Below are 14,786 nucleotides of genomic sequence, written 5' to 3' on the forward strand. Positions count from 1 at the left end.
TGCATCAGCCAGAAGTGTCATCTTCAGCCCCAGAAAGTGCTGGGGTTAATTCAATGATCATTTTTATTAGCTACTTACACTGCCTTTATAATAACTCTGCATCGCAGGCGTGACACGGAGCTACTGGCACATATTCAGCTGGAACCGTCATTTGCAAGCCATTAATATGTTTATTTTAAACTTGCAAGGGTATATTTCCGAGTGCTTGGTTGGACCCTCTAGAAATGAAGAAAAAGGAGCGTCTGTGTGATCTTGGAGACAGGAGATGAACACAAAGAAAGGTCCTACGAGTCTGTGATAAGCGTCACCTTCCCTGTGTCCAGGAAAGTACAGGACCAGCGGGTGGGAGCAGGGTTTGCCCTGGTCTTGTTTTTCCTTGGTCAAGCCCCATCGGCACTGTTGTGAAAACCCCTGCGCAGCCCCGAGGGGAGCGAGATATGAGCAGAGGAGCAAGGGTGTCTCTTGTAGCTCCTTCTCCGGAGGGTCCGTCGTCCCCTCGTGCTGAAGTCCTGGTCCCTGTTGCTCTTGTTGGCTTGGGAAGAAGCCAGTCTGGGAGAATTTGTCTGCCCTGCGTCTGGGACCCGGTCAGGGTGGCCCCTGAGCTCCTGAGCCCAGACCTGCTGCCTGGTCACTGCAGGGCAAAATTCTTTAGGAACAACCACCAGCCTCCCCCGTTCACGCTCCCTCGCGCCATTTCACACACCTCAAGCTCCTTCCCACATGCTGACTCCTGAAAAATTTTAGTTTCTTGCATCTGATCTTACTTGCTAGAACTTTGTACACGAAAGTCACGGCCCAGCAGCGCCGAGTCCTGACGCTCGCTGCCGCGTCGTTTCCCCACGGGACAGGTCAGCCCAGCTCTGCCCCGGCCCAGCGGGGCTTGTGCAACCTCCGGCTGGCCCAGCGCCGCTTCCCCCAGGGCCTCGTGATGCCGGCCCCGCTGGCGGGGATTTCTCAGAGGAAGCAGCACCGTGGGGTTTCCCCCCGCCCCGCGGAGCGGAGCAGGCACGGCTGTGGCTCCACCATGAGCCTTGGGGCTGCAGCCCCCGGGAGAGAGGTGAGGGCGGCCGTGGGGACGAGAGCAGGGGCCGGAGTGGGGACAGGGGCAGAGACACCCGTGGGGAGGGGGTGAAGACACCTGTGAGGAGGGGGGTGAGCTCACCTGTGGGGAAGGGGCAAGGACACATTTGGGGGTGGGGTGAGGATACCTGCAGGGAGAGGGATGGCCATGGGCATGGGGCGACGACACCTGTAGGGATGTGGGTGAACACAGCTGCGGGACAGGGGTGAGCTCACCTGTGGGGAAGGGGCAAGGGCACACTTGAGAATGGGGTGAGGACACGAACGTGGAAGGGGCAATGACACCTGTAGGGAGAGGGAGGGGGACGGGGATGGCAGCGAGGGCACCCGTGAGCAGGGACGGCACGGGCAGCCGCGGTGCCCGGGCGAGAGGCGCCTCCCGCCGCCGCCCCGTCGTGCCGGGCTGTGCTGTAAAGGGTTGGACCGGGCCGTGCAGGGCTGTCCCGGGCAGAGGGGCAGCCCCGGCGACCCCCAGCGCCGCCCCGCGGGTTTGTCGGGCCCCGCGGAGCCGGCGGCGGGTGAGAGCGGGGGGAGCCCGGCGAGGCCCCGACCCTGCCGGCCGGAACCCGGCTTACCCCGCCCCGCCGCCCGGCCTTCCCCGCCCCCGAGGCCGCCATGCCCGCCCGCCGCCGCGCCGGGTGAGCGGCCCCGCCGGCCGGCCCCGAGCCGCCCCCGAACTCCCGGCGCCGCTTTCCCGCCCGCCGCAGGTGCTGCTGCCGCTGCCCCGGGAGAGGAGCCGCCGCGGGCCCCGCCGGCGGCCGCTGGGGCCGGGGAGGAGCCGCCGGAGAAGCGATGCAGGAAGGTGAGCGCTGTGGGGAGCTCGGCCCGGACGATCCCTCAGGGACCACCCGAACAGCCCCGGGCATCCCTGTTGTTCCACATCCCCTTCCGCCCACACGGGTCCCCTCTTGCAGCACGGCGGGAGGGAGCGAACCCCCCGGGTGATTCCCACCGCCGTGCCCCGTTTCTCCGCAGCCATCGTGATCACTGAGCAGCCCGTGTCCATGTCGGTCCCCGTGGGACACTCGTTCACTCTGCGGTGCAGAGCCCAGGGCCGCACGGCGCTGCGGTACCAGTGGTTCTGTCAGCAGCAGGTAACGGTGGGAGCGCAGGATGGGGCAAGTGTAGGGTTTGACATCTGGGCAGGAACAACCCCAGGTTCCAGTGTAAGTTGGGGAATGGCCTATGAGAGAGCAGTGTAGGGGAAAGGGAGCTGGGGGTCCTGGGGACAGCAGGGTGACCATGAGCCAGCACTGGGCCCTTGTGGCCAGGAAGGCCAATGGGACCTGGGGTGGGTTAGAAGGGGGTGGTCAGTAGGTCAGAGAGGTTCTCCTGCCCCTCTGCTCTGCCCTGGGGAGACCACACCTGGAATATTGTGTCCAGTTGTGGCCCCTCAGCTCCAGAAGGACAGGGAACTGCTGGAGAGAGTCCAGCGCAGCCACCAAGATGCTGAAGGGAGTGGAGCATCTCCCGTGTGAGGAAAGGCTGAGGGAGCTGGGTCTCTGGAGCTGGAGAAGAGGAGACTGAGGGGGGACTCATTCCTGGGGATCAATATGGAAAGGGGCAGTGTCAGGAGGATGGAGCCAGGCTCTTCTGGGTGACAACCAGTGACAGGACAAGGGGCAATGGGTGCAAACTGGAACACAGGAGGTTCCACTGAAAGAGGAGAAGAAACTTCTTCTCAGTAAGGGTGTCAGAGCCTGGCCCAGGCTGCCCAGGGAGGTTGTGGAGTCTCCTTCTGTGCAGACATTCAAACCCGCCTGGACACCTTCCTGTGGAACCTCAGCTGGGTGTTCCTGCTCCATGGGGGATTGACCTGGATGAGCTTTCCAGGTCCCTTCCAACCCCTGACATTGTTGTGTGATTCTGCGGTCCCTGCCCACAGAGATGGGTCGGCAGGACGAGAGGAAATGGCCTCAAGTTGCGCCAGGGGAGGTTCAGATTGGATATTAGAAAACATTTCTTCATGGGAAGGGTTGTAAAGCATTGGAACAGGCTGTCCAGGGCAGTGGTGGAGTCGCCATCCCTGAAGGGGTTGAACAGATGTATAGACAAGGTTCTCAGGGACATGGGGTAGTGCCAGAGTTAGGTTATAGCTGTACTTGATCTTGAGGAGCTTTTCCAACCTAAATGATTCTGTGATTCTATGGAGCCAGCCCCGTGTGGGCAGTCCTGGTGGGGACCAGGGTGTGAGAAGGAGAGGTGGTATAGGATGTGTGTGCATACCAAGGGCTTCTGCAGATGCTGGGAAGGGACATGCGATGGAAAAGCCCATTCTCCTGCGTCCTTATGGCTTGAGGAAGGGAGGAACCTGGGGTTTTCCACTTTTCCTGCTCTTACAAAGGGCCTGCTGGTGCTTTCTGCTACCAGCAATGAGGGGAGACTCTCTGCCCACTGGTTGTGTTTTCCCTTTAGTCTCACTGCCGCCAGATTCCTGGTGCCACCGATCCAGACTTGCCCATCACTGCACAGCAGACCCAGCTCTACACCTGCAGAGTCAACGACCTCCACAGAAATGCCGTCTTCTCCGACTGGGTGAAGGTGGAGGTCCATCAGTGCGTTGCCAGAGGTACAAGTGTGTCTTGCAGCTTTTCTCTGTTTTATGCTTTGTGTAGACATTGTATTCCCTTGCAGTGGTGACTGTTGGTGGTTCCCGGGGCTGTGTCCCCTTCCAGCTCAAAAATCATAGTACAGAAGGATTGCTCCGGCAATGTGAGCCCGCAGGTCTAAGCCAGACCTCTGTGTCCATCTGCTGGGTGGTTCAGGTTGTTGTCACTGTCCCAATAACCCCATCTGTATGTACCTGCTGACCACACATCATGAGTTTCCCAGAGTTATACCGACTGTTTGCCCATTTGCTTTGGGCAGAAGGACTGGAAGAGGCAATCTGGCTATTTGGAAGCCAGGCAAAAATAGCTGTGGGTGTGGTTGACCTCAGCATGTTGACTGCGCCCTTGGCAGGAAAGGGCGAGCTGGGAAGCCGTAGGCAGGGTTTGGTGTGTCGTTTGCTGTCGTGGGTGTTGCTTTCAAGGATTCCCTGCTCCCAGAGCAGAAAGGCGCAGCGGTGACTTCCCGTGGGACGGCATCTCTTGGTGCAGATGGAAGAAGCTTGCTTTTCTGGCGATGTATTGTTTTCTGTCCTTGCGGAGGGAGGACCAATTCTGTGTTGCTGCTTTGCAGGGCTGCCCACTCAGCGCTGGCGAGGAGAGCCGGTGGTCGTCCTCAACCCCACGGAGCAGCGGGTGGAGGTGGGGAAGCCGCTCCAGCTGCAGTGCGCTGCCATGGGTGTCCCCGCGCCCGCCTACCAGTGGTACCGGAATGGGAACCCGCTGGAGCACCAGAGGAGAAAAAAACTCTGGGTAACGTTGCCTTGGGATAGTTCAGAAACTCTGGCTGCCGAGGCGGGTGGTGGGAGGAGCTCCTTGCTGGAGCCACAGGAGCCTCGGGGAGGCTGCTGAAAATGGTGTCGTTGGCATCCTGGATGTGACAGGTGGCAGTCCTTAAGCCTGGCTCATACCTGCGCGTCTCTCCTTGCCTGTCCTCCCTTTTTCTCTAGAAGCAGCCGCATACTCAGTTCTCTTTCCCTGCTGCGTTGCGGGGTTGTGAGAAATCACTCCACGTATCACCCCCGCTGCTTTGAGAGATGACTGAAGGACTTGGGGTGAAGAGGGAATACATTTTATGTCCTTCTTTCAAAGCTGCAGATGTTTCTCTAAGAAATAACCAATTCATAGACGCTTGGGGTGTCTACAGGCCCTTTCTCTAAGAAGTAACTGATTCATAGATGCTCAGGGCATCTCAAGGGCTCTCAGCACGTCTCTTTTTGCAGCAGTGGCACAACAACAGCTATTGTAAGTCTGCGCAGGGGACTGTGGAGTGCCGGAGCTGCGGGAGTGCTGTCTGCAGGAGAGCTAGGAGGAAAAGTGGTTAGTCCTGGCAGAGAAGAGTCAGGGAGACAGCAAAAGGTCTGGGGTTCTTTCGGGTCACTGGCTGGATGTAAATCAGCGTCTGTCTTCTTGATGCAAGAAAGGCAGTTTTCCTTCGGGGGCATCACATGAAGGGGAACGAAGATGAGAGATCCAGTCTTGGTAGTGGGAGATGATATTATAGGGGACAGTGGCCTCAAATTGCACTGAAAGTGCAGGCTGGGGATCAGGAAGATGTTCTTCATTTGGACGTGGGTGGTGGTGCACTGGAGCCAGAAGGGCAGCGAGATCTCTGTCCTTGGAGGTTTTCAGTGCTCGACTGGACAAAGCCGTGGCCAGCCTGACTCAGCGTGAGCCTGGGCTGGAGAACCGCATAGGTCCTGCCCGCCTGTTCTGCTTGGTCCTTGTCCTGCATCAAGAGAGATGGGTAGGACTCGAAAATTTGCCAGAAAAGAGCAATGGGCATGATCAGAAATCTAGGAAATGTCACCTAAGAGGAAAACCATGGAACCTTCTGATGATGGCCGTGCACTGTCCTCTCAGCGTGACGCCTGGGGCAGAGTATGGCTATGACACAGGGTCTGGTGTTCGGGCAGGGGATTCTTGCACTCTAGAGGCTGGGGTCAGCAGCAAACCTTAGCATGTGGCCTTACTGAGCTTCTTAGAAAGGCAAAAGTCCTGGGAAGTCTTTTAGCTTTGCGAAGCAAAGAATGAGGCCTCAGCAAACAGCAAGATAAAAGGCTTTTTATTCCAGGAGCACAGGTGCCTTTGGCAGATACCGACAGGGGGCCACAAACTTTCACCGTAAATAATGCGATTTCACTTTTGGTCTGTCTAGATCGCCCACGCAAAGGTCAGCGACTCCGGCACGTACCTGTGCTGTGCCTCCAACAGCCATGGCGAGCACTGGACCAACGCCGTGGATGTTCACATAGGTGAGCAGAACCAACCCGTGGCTGCTTTGCTGCAGGTGACCTTCGAGCCTGAAAAGCAATTAGAGGGCAGACAGGAATGTAGTGCTCTCACCTGGAAACTCCGGGCTGTGTCTTTTTTGCTTTGCTGAGTTGCCGGTTCAATGGTTCCCCGGCCAAATCGCAGCGGAGTCCTTTGCTAAAGCTCATGTACAGCCCTGCTGAGATGAAGCGATGTGCTCGGACACAGGGAGCTGGAAAGGACGGTGTTTATTTGGGAGGGTTCAGGCGGCTCAGGCTGGCAGCCCAGGCCTGATGCAGCGTGAGCTGACGGATCCCAGGGAGAATTTGGGTCCCCAGAGCCTCGGGGACGCTGCGCCTGGGTGAGACAGGAATAGCACAGCCTGGCTTTGCTGGCTCTTTACTCCACCTAGAGATTTTTCTATGCCATAAGCTTCTCATCTCACCTTTTAGGCTGGCTTTAAAATTGCTTCAGAAGGCAAATTGATCCTGGATCAGAGAGAACCCTCTGTGCCTCCTCACAGCTGGCAAAACAGCATCTGGGGGGACAGGCAGTGAGAAAGGGACACAGGATTAGGTTGTGTTCAGAACGGTATGTCTGGGTAGCTTTAAGGTGCAACAGGCAGCTCTATCAGAGGCAGAAAAGGATGAAGGGGCTTGTTCTGATGCCTTTCCAGACATCCCTGGAGCATTAGCAACTCTGGTTACGGTGCTAAAGGTCTTTCAGACCTGTAAAATTTATGCGATTAAAAATATACCTTGAATTTTAGAGCCCTTAGGGCTGTAGGGTTTTCTCCTAAGCTGGATTTTTAAAAAATTATTTTTAATTTATATAGGAAAAGCTGGAGTTGTTAGGGTAATGGCAATTCAAAGAGGCTGAGAGCGCTAGGGCAGGGGAGCTGGTGGAGCTCATGAGAGTGAGTCACGTTTGGGGTGGCTTTTCTGAGCTGGAGCTGCTGAAGGGCAGGGAATGGCAATGCAGGGTGGTGAAAGGCTCAGGGAATATTATCGCAACCAAAAGCAAACAGTCGGCCTCCTCTGCGCTGACCGCTCATGGGGAGCAGCTCTCTGTTCTGGAGCTTATTTTGGTCTTGTTTCCTTTGCTTTTGCTGCAGCGAGGGAGCAGGGAACTCAGGAAGTGCAGATGGGTGCGATCTCTGTGCTGGGCCTCCTTCCCCTGGCCTTCCCCTTCTCCAGCTTTGCTTCCCAGCCACTCAGGATTTCAGAAATCAAGCAGGATTTTATAAATCCTCCCCAAATCACCAGAACAGTGTCTTTAAGGTTAGCAATCAGTGCTGCTCATGCGGATGTTCCGCGGTGTTTGCTCCGGTTTTGCATTGCCGGGGGATGTCGGAGCAGGTTTCAGACCTGAGATGGGAGCTGGCACAGAGGTGCTGTGCACGGGCTTATCATTTCCCTCTCTCGTTTCCAGGCACGTGTCATCCAGAAAAGTTTTTCGGTGAGTGCTGTCATTTTTTCTTCCGGAGTGATTATTCTCTTAATTAAAAGCCAGGCTGCAGGGTGGATGGGAGGACTGGGAGTGCTTTTTCTGCAGAGGCTGCTTCAAGCCTTTGTTCCCACACTGTCATGGTCTCTGCTTTTGGGATCGGAGCTGCAAGGCACAGGATGAGTCCCATCACCTGCCAAGCCCTCAGCAGTCTCAGCAGATGCAGTCAGATTATTCCTAATGAGTCTTGACCTCCACACCTGCCAAACGAGTTTAAAAGTTCCTGTGACACCTTTTCCCTTCCTTGCAATACCTCCGTGGTGCAGGGCCAGGCTCCTTGCTCCCACCACTCCCGAGTACAATAAATCTGGTTTTCCTGCGATGGAAGGTGGGAATGAAATGAAAGCACAGCCCAGGGTTTCCCTCCTTTAGCCCTGGGGGGCTGGTTAGGGCAGATGCCCAATAACCTCACTAGCACAGATCCTCCTGGATTTTGGTTGCCTAGTGGAATTCTTTCAAAATGTTGGTTTGTGTATTTTGGCAAAGCGTTCAGAAAGCTGCAGGCTTCCTGGAGAGTGCACCAGGTTTGAAGCAGCGCAGGGTCTACCCTTCCTGCTGGGATGGGAGAAAAGATTTCCTGTGTCCTCCCTCAGCAGCAGTAGGTGAGACCTTGTTCCCTGCTGAGCATTTACAGCTTTGTCATTTGCTGGTTTTGGCAGCTACAGGCAAAATAGCGCTTTTAGTGGGCAACAACCGCTACCAGCATCACCCCAACCTGCTGGCTCCCCTCACGGATGTGTTTGAGCTGAGACTCCTTCTGGAGCAGCTGGGCTTCCAGGTCGTCTCCCTTCTGGACCTGAACAAGGCTGAGATGGCGGCAGCAGTCAGTCGGTTCCTGCAGCTCCTGGGGAAGGGAGTCTACGGTAAGGCCAGTCTTTTGATTTTTCCTTACAGAATCCCAGAATCCCAGAATAATGTCAGGGGTTGGAAGGGACCTGGAAAGCTCATCCAGGTCAATCCCCCCGTGGAGCAGGAACACCCAGCTGAGGTTCCACAGGAAGGGGTCCAGGCGGGTTTGAATGTCTGCACAGAAGGAGACTCCACAACCTCCCTGGGCAGCCTGGGCCAGGCTCTGACACCCTCACCCCCAACAAGTTTCTTCTCCTCTTTCAGTGGAACCTCCTGTGTTCCAGTTTGCACCCATTGCCCCTTGTCCTGTCCCTGGTTGTCACCCAGAAGAGCCTGGCTCCATCCTCCTGACACTGCCCCTTTCCATATTGATCCCCATGAATAAGTCCCCCCTCAGTCTCCTCTTCTCCAGCTCCAGAGCCCCAGCTCCCTCAGCCTTTCCTCACACGGCAGATGCTCCACTCCCTTCAGCATCTTGGTGGCTGCGCTGGACTCTCTCCAGCAGTTCCCTGTCCTTCTGGAGCTGAGGGGCCACAACTGGACACAATATTCCAGGTGTGGTCTCCCCAGGGCAGAGCAGAGGGGCAGGAGAACCTCTCTGACCTACTGACCACCCCCTTCTAACCCACCCCAGGTCCCATTGGCTTCCTGGCCACAAGGGCCCAGTGCTGGCTCATGCTCACCCTGCTGTCCCCAGGACCCCCAGGTCCCTTTCCCCTACCCTGCTCTCTAATAGGTCATTCCCCAACTTACACTGGAACCTGGGGTTGTTCCTGCCCAGATTCAAGTCTCTACACTTGCCCTTGTTCTATTTCATTAAATTTTTCCCCGCCCAACTCTCCAGCCTGTCCAGGTCTCTGGATGGCATATTGAGGAGATGTACTCATTAGTTGTCCCCACTGCACTCCTTGGTGAGGAGAGGAGCCCCTTTTGACCCAGGTCTGCTACAGCCGGCCACAATTTCCTTGTTTCTCTTTCCTGATGGTCTAATTTGAGCCCTTGACAGCCTTTTTGCAGAAGCGCATTCCCAGCTGCAGATGACTTAGAGGTTTGACTTCGAGCTAATCGCACGCTGAGTGTTCCTCAAACACCAAACCGGCAGATCTTGTGGATCTTTATGCAGGTGTTCAGATCTGGGACTGAAAGTAGCTTCTCTGGGGTTTCTGAGGTTCTCAGGATACCCTGAAAACACCTGGGAGATGTTTTTTTTTGCTTCCAAACCTTAGTGTGAGGTTTATCTTCACCCAGCTGCGTGTCATACCAGGGCACTCAGACAGTCAAAGTCAGCGCAGTTCCCGCCCGGCGCTCGGTTTGAGGTTGTGCAATGGATAAGGACGCAGCCCCACGCTGCAGAGCCGCCTTGTTCCGGTAAGCCCTGACTCACCGGGGAGGCTGAGCCGCTGGGGAAGGACGGGATGCGGTTGTCGCCGCTCCGGTTGGGCGCGTCATCTGATGACGGCGTATTCCTGTGACTTCATTTGCAGCTTCCCTTTGTGGCTGCTCTCTGGAATCCTCTGGCATCTCGGGCTTTACCTGCTCTCCCTGCCCACAGCCATCCCTGGGGGGCTTCCCTGCCTTTCTCAGGGCACTGCCGTTCCTGCCCTCCATCCATACCATGTGAAGACAAAATGGCATTTTGTCCAGAGCATTTCCCTTGTTTTCATGAGCACTGAAGAGAAAAAAGATCTGGAAACAGCAAACCTTTCATGCTGTCGTGCCTTAGTTAAACTTTGAGTGCTCTTCTGCCTTCGTGGCTGCTGATCCTTCCTGGCCAAATTGATTTTGTGCACCGGCAGGGAAAACGTGAACAGCTGAGTTACTGAACCTTGATAAGCCTCAAGTGCTTGCTGGGCACAGCCTGCTCCGGATGGTGCTTTTCTTTACAGCTTTCTAAGCCGGGCGGTCACTGTTATTTGGAGGCAGTGAACCGTTGCGGGCTGCTGGAGCTGAGGGCTCTTGCCGTAATCGGTGGCATCCACATGTAACAGTGGGGCCCGCGGTCAGCCTGCCCCAGGGTTTCTCCATCCCACATGTGCCGCTGCCTCTCGCTGCCATGTGTCTTCCAGCATTTCTTCAGCTGTTTTTCCTGGCATAGAAGAACCAGGTGAAGTTTATATCATTGAAATTCACTTGTCTTGCTAATAAAACCGCACATTTAGAATCACAGAATAATGTCAGGGGTTGGAAGGGACCTGGAAAGCTCATCCAGGTCAATCCCCCCATGGAGCAGGAACACCCAGCTGAGGTTCCACAGGAAGGGGTCCAGGCGGGTTTGAATGTCTGCAGAGAAGGAGACTCCACAACCTCCCTGGGCAGCCTGGGCCAGGCTCTGCCACCCTCACCAGGAACAAGTTTCTTCTCATATTCAAGTGGAACCTCCTGTGTTCCAGTTTGCACCCATTACCCCTTGTCCTGTCACTGGTTGTCACCAAGAAGAGCCTGGTTCCATCACCCATTCCGTATTGATCCCCATGAATGAGTCCCCCCTCAGTCTCCTCTCCTCCAAGCTCGAGAGCCCCAGCTCCCTCAGCCTTTCAAGAAGCTAACAACTCCTCCTAAACCCTATGTGTCAATTTTTGAAGGCTCCATGATAAACATCTAGAGCTGACTGGGAGGTTTATGGTTCACAGAGCCCATGTGCATGGGAAGAGAGTGGTGAGACAGCAGCCCCAAGAAAAACCTGGGCAGCCTATGAAAACTGGATCACAGAGGTTTTTCTTGCTGAAGGAACCTGGAGGTGCCACCCCCTGTGTATCAGCCACTGTGGCTGAAGTCAGGAGAGCTTTTGTGTTGGTGTCCAGAGCGACGCAGGGAGCTGGGAGCAGAGTCTGGTGCAGGACTGTCACCGGGCTGGACCGGGAGACCGGTGTGACACAGACACAGCTGTCAAGTGTGACTCGAGTGGCAGAGGTGCTGCTGAGATTCGTGCATCTTTCTGCTGGTGCAGATCAGAAGGGAGGACGCAGCCGATTGGGTTGGTGCTTGTTGCTTCGAGAGTTTTATTTATCTGAGTCACCATCCCTGGAGCTGTTTAAAAGATGGAGATGTGAGGTTCTTAGGGACATGGTTTAGTACTAGAGTTGGGTTATGGTTGGACTTGGATGATCCTGAGGGTCACTTCCAACTGAAATGATTCTATGATTTAGCTTCAGGATGCTGATAAGAGCTGAAGGACACATCTGACCTCCCTAGACCTCACCGTGGGGCTCTCTGGACATCTGGCCTTCCCTTGCATGTCCTTAACTGACCCATCTGTGATTTACACTTCTACAGGGAAGGGACTTTGGAGTCATCAACACAAGGTTGGGGTTGGTTGTGTTGCTCCTTATCAGGTCTTGAAGCCTTCCAGGCATGGAGCCCCCCAGGGCTGCACCATCCCCCAGGAAAGTCCTTCCCTCTTCCAGGGCAATGCTGGAGTCACCATCCCTGGAGGGGTTTAAAAGGCATTTAGTCAAAGTTCGCAGGGACATGGGTTAGTGCTCGAGTTGGGTTTTGGTTGGACTCGATGATCCTGAGGGTCTCTTCCAACTGAAATGATTCTGTGATTCCTCCTGTCAAACACGACCCTCCGTGGTTGGTGCTCATGGTCCCATCTTGTATTGTCCACACCAACCAGGAGAGTTGGGCTTCGTTGTCTCTGGAGCTGCTGCTGCAGGAACTGGAGGCTGTTGTTAGACCTTCCGTTACCTCCACGTCTCCAGGCCACCCCAGCCCAGTTCCTTGCCCCTCTTGTCCCAGGCCCTGCGCCCCAACACCTTGGTTGCTTCTGCTTTCTCCAGCTTCCCCACCTTCTTCTTGACCTGGAGTCCCTAAAACTGGACACAGGATCCCACATGTCAGTGCTGGCTCATCTTCAGGATGGTGTCCACCGTGACCCAGCCTTGCTGCTCAACCAGTGCTCAGCCCCAGCCAAAACGCTGCCTGGGGTTATCTGACCTCATCCTCCTTCTTATTGAACCTTCTCTGAGGTTCCTCAAGCCCGGAGCAAAACCCAGCTTCATTATCAGGCACAGGGATCTCGTACGGCTGCACATTTGAGATGACCCAAAGGCTTCTCTAATTCACCGTATGGAATCGGTGGCTCCTCTGGCTGCTCTTCCTCCAGATCTCCTCTCAGAAAGGCTGCAGAGGCGTTTTGAAAGCCTCAGACACCCCCTGAATGGTCTCATTGTGCAGCCCTCGGGCAAACGAGGAATCCCCCCTGCGTGTTATTTCAGGAGTCCTAAAAAGTCCTGAGTCAACAAAACGGTGTCGGAAATGCAACGAGAGCAGAAAGTTGCGAATGAAATACTAGGAATGTGCCGTCATGCCTTAATTAAGCTGTGTGCTGACATTTCCTGTATTATTAGCAGTGCCTGGAGCTTCCCCTTTTTAATTTGGTACTCGGAAGCTTGTCTCTGATTCACAGTTTTGACTGGCGAGATGTGTGAAAAGCACTGGAATGTTAGCTTAGAATAAAAACCCCTCTTCTTCTCTAGGCAAATTGTTGACTTTCCTGTTCAGGAGGAGAGATGAAGCCCAGGAGGGGTTTGCAAAGTTGCGCAGCTGATGTGAAACTCGCATCTTTTTGGATCTGAACGCGAGTCTTTGTGTTTATATGGTGTGGGGAGCCCTTGGCGGTGCATTCAGGGTGTACAACATGACCTAAAAAGTGAGAAGATTTAATGATTGGATGATTCTTCACAGGCTTGTCTGTAGCATTTCAGTGCTTTTCCATGTGTCAGTGACACTACCTGGTGGTAGATGTTGTCACCTCCCTTTCCCGCACAGGAGTAGAGGCAGAGGAACCGAAGCCATCAGTCCTCGGTGACTTGGGGGGCAAACCTCTGCATGTGATTTTTCCAGAACTCTTCCTAATTTACACTCTTTTATAGTCTCAGGGGAGGTTTTTGTGGCTTCAATTTGCAAGTTATGAAAGTTCAAAACTTCTGCAAATCGGAGCCTGCTCTCTCTGGCGGGTGATCCTCAAGAAGGGGAACCCAAACCATGCGGGCACCTGTGGAAACAGCTGGTTGAGTAACTTTCCATTGTCCCCCGAGAATGGAAACCAAAGGTGACTCGAGGCCTTTTTGACGATGAGCTCATGGTTTCCACCCTCCCAACAATGAGCTCAGGCTTTTGGTCCTTCAGGTCCCTGCAGCGTCGGAGATCAAAGCGAATGGGGACAGGAGCGGCGGAGGGGACGTGGGACAGGTCACTCAGCGCACCGGGGGCTTCGGCGGTGAATCTGCCTGGAGAATTTCTCCTGCCTTTGCCTCTTGGCCGCTTGTTCCTGTTTCTGACCTCTTGTTCTCCACCGTCCCTCAGCTGCAGTCTCTTTGTGTCACCTCACAGAGCTGTTTTTAACCCGTTTCGGTTCCCCGAGCTGCCTTCCCAAGCTGGGTGTCCCCACATTGCGTCTCTCCTGAGAAAACCATTACTGAGTTTCACATGCTTAAGGGAAAGCAGGCTCTTCTCGATGAGAACCAACAAGACAAGGGGTAATGGGTGCAAACTGAAACACAGGAGGTTCCCCTGAAAGAGGAGAAGAAACTTGTTGGGGGTGAGGGTGTCAGAGCCTGGCCCAGGCTGCCCATGGGGGTTGTGGAGTCTCCTTCTGTGCAGACATTCAAACCCGCCTGGACCCCTTCCTGTGGAACCTCAGCTGGGTGTTCCTGCTCCATGGGGGGATTGCACTGGATGAGCTTTCCAGGGCCCTTCCAACCCCTCACATCCTGGGATTCTGTAGTCAGCATAGCTCCAGTTTCATAGGTGCTACTGGTCCATGTCTGCCCTGCACCAGTGTCCCTTCAGGACAGCAGGTGGGACACGGCTGTGGGGCGCTGGTGACAGGCCTGCAGATTCTCAGCACGATTCATCTCCTTTCCCTGTCCATAGCTATTTTCTACTATGCTGGCCATGGGTATGAACATTCGGGGAGGAACTACATGGTCCCTGTTGATGCTCCACAACCCTACACCCCTGCGAACTGCATCAGTGTGCAGAGGATCCTGCAGAAGATGCAGCAGCAGCACACGGCCCTGAACCTCATCCTGCTGGACACCTGCCGAAAATGGTAGGGTGCTGGTCCTCCTTCGCCACGTGGGGTGGGCAGAGTGTGGTGTTTTGAGGGTTGGGGGAAACAGCTGATTGCCTCAGCCCTTGCTTCTGCACAACCCGGTGGGGCCTTCCCCTGGATTACTGGGGCCAGATCCCCCGTTGTGCTGCTGAGCTCAGGCCTCTGTCAAAGCTTATCGGGCTGTGTCATAAAATGAGCAGGACTGCCAGATCTTTCAGGATCTCCTGGGAAGCTCAGTCAGTCGCATATTAGGTGCAAAGAGCATCAGATGCTGCCTGAGCACTGTGTGCCTTGAGCCAGCACTGGGCCCTTGTGGCCAGGAAGCCAATGGTACCTGGGGTGGGTTAGAAGGGGGTGGTCAGTAGGTCAGAGAGGTTCTCCTGCCCCTCTGCTCTGCCCTGGGGAGACCACACCTGGAATATTGTGTCCAGTTG

At 55.2% G+C, this 14,786-nt stretch overlaps 1 protein-coding gene across 1 annotated transcript in view; it reads left to right on the forward strand.

The window, feature by feature from the left end:
- Positions 1-1,358: 1,358 nt before the first annotated feature.
- LOC136106781 (mucosa-associated lymphoid tissue lymphoma translocation protein 1-like) overlaps positions 1,359-14,786 on the forward strand; it is a 28,674-nt gene continuing 15,246 nt past the window's right edge. The window contains 10 exon segments of the mRNA XM_071813699.1: positions 1,359-1,389; positions 1,392-1,572; positions 1,574-1,635; positions 1,638-1,882; positions 3,496-3,649; positions 4,261-4,439; positions 5,845-5,941; positions 7,371-7,397; positions 8,105-8,308; positions 14,172-14,349. Coding sequence (XP_071669800.1) covers positions 1,359-1,389; positions 1,392-1,572; positions 1,574-1,635; positions 1,638-1,882; positions 3,496-3,649; positions 4,261-4,439; positions 5,845-5,941; positions 7,371-7,397; positions 8,105-8,308; positions 14,172-14,349 — 1,358 coding nt within the window.

This window comes from Patagioenas fasciata, chromosome 12 (genome assembly GCF_037038585.1).
Source record: "Patagioenas fasciata isolate bPatFas1 chromosome 12, bPatFas1.hap1, whole genome shotgun sequence".
Classification (NCBI taxonomy): Eukaryota; Metazoa; Chordata; class Aves; order Columbiformes; family Columbidae; genus Patagioenas; species Patagioenas fasciata.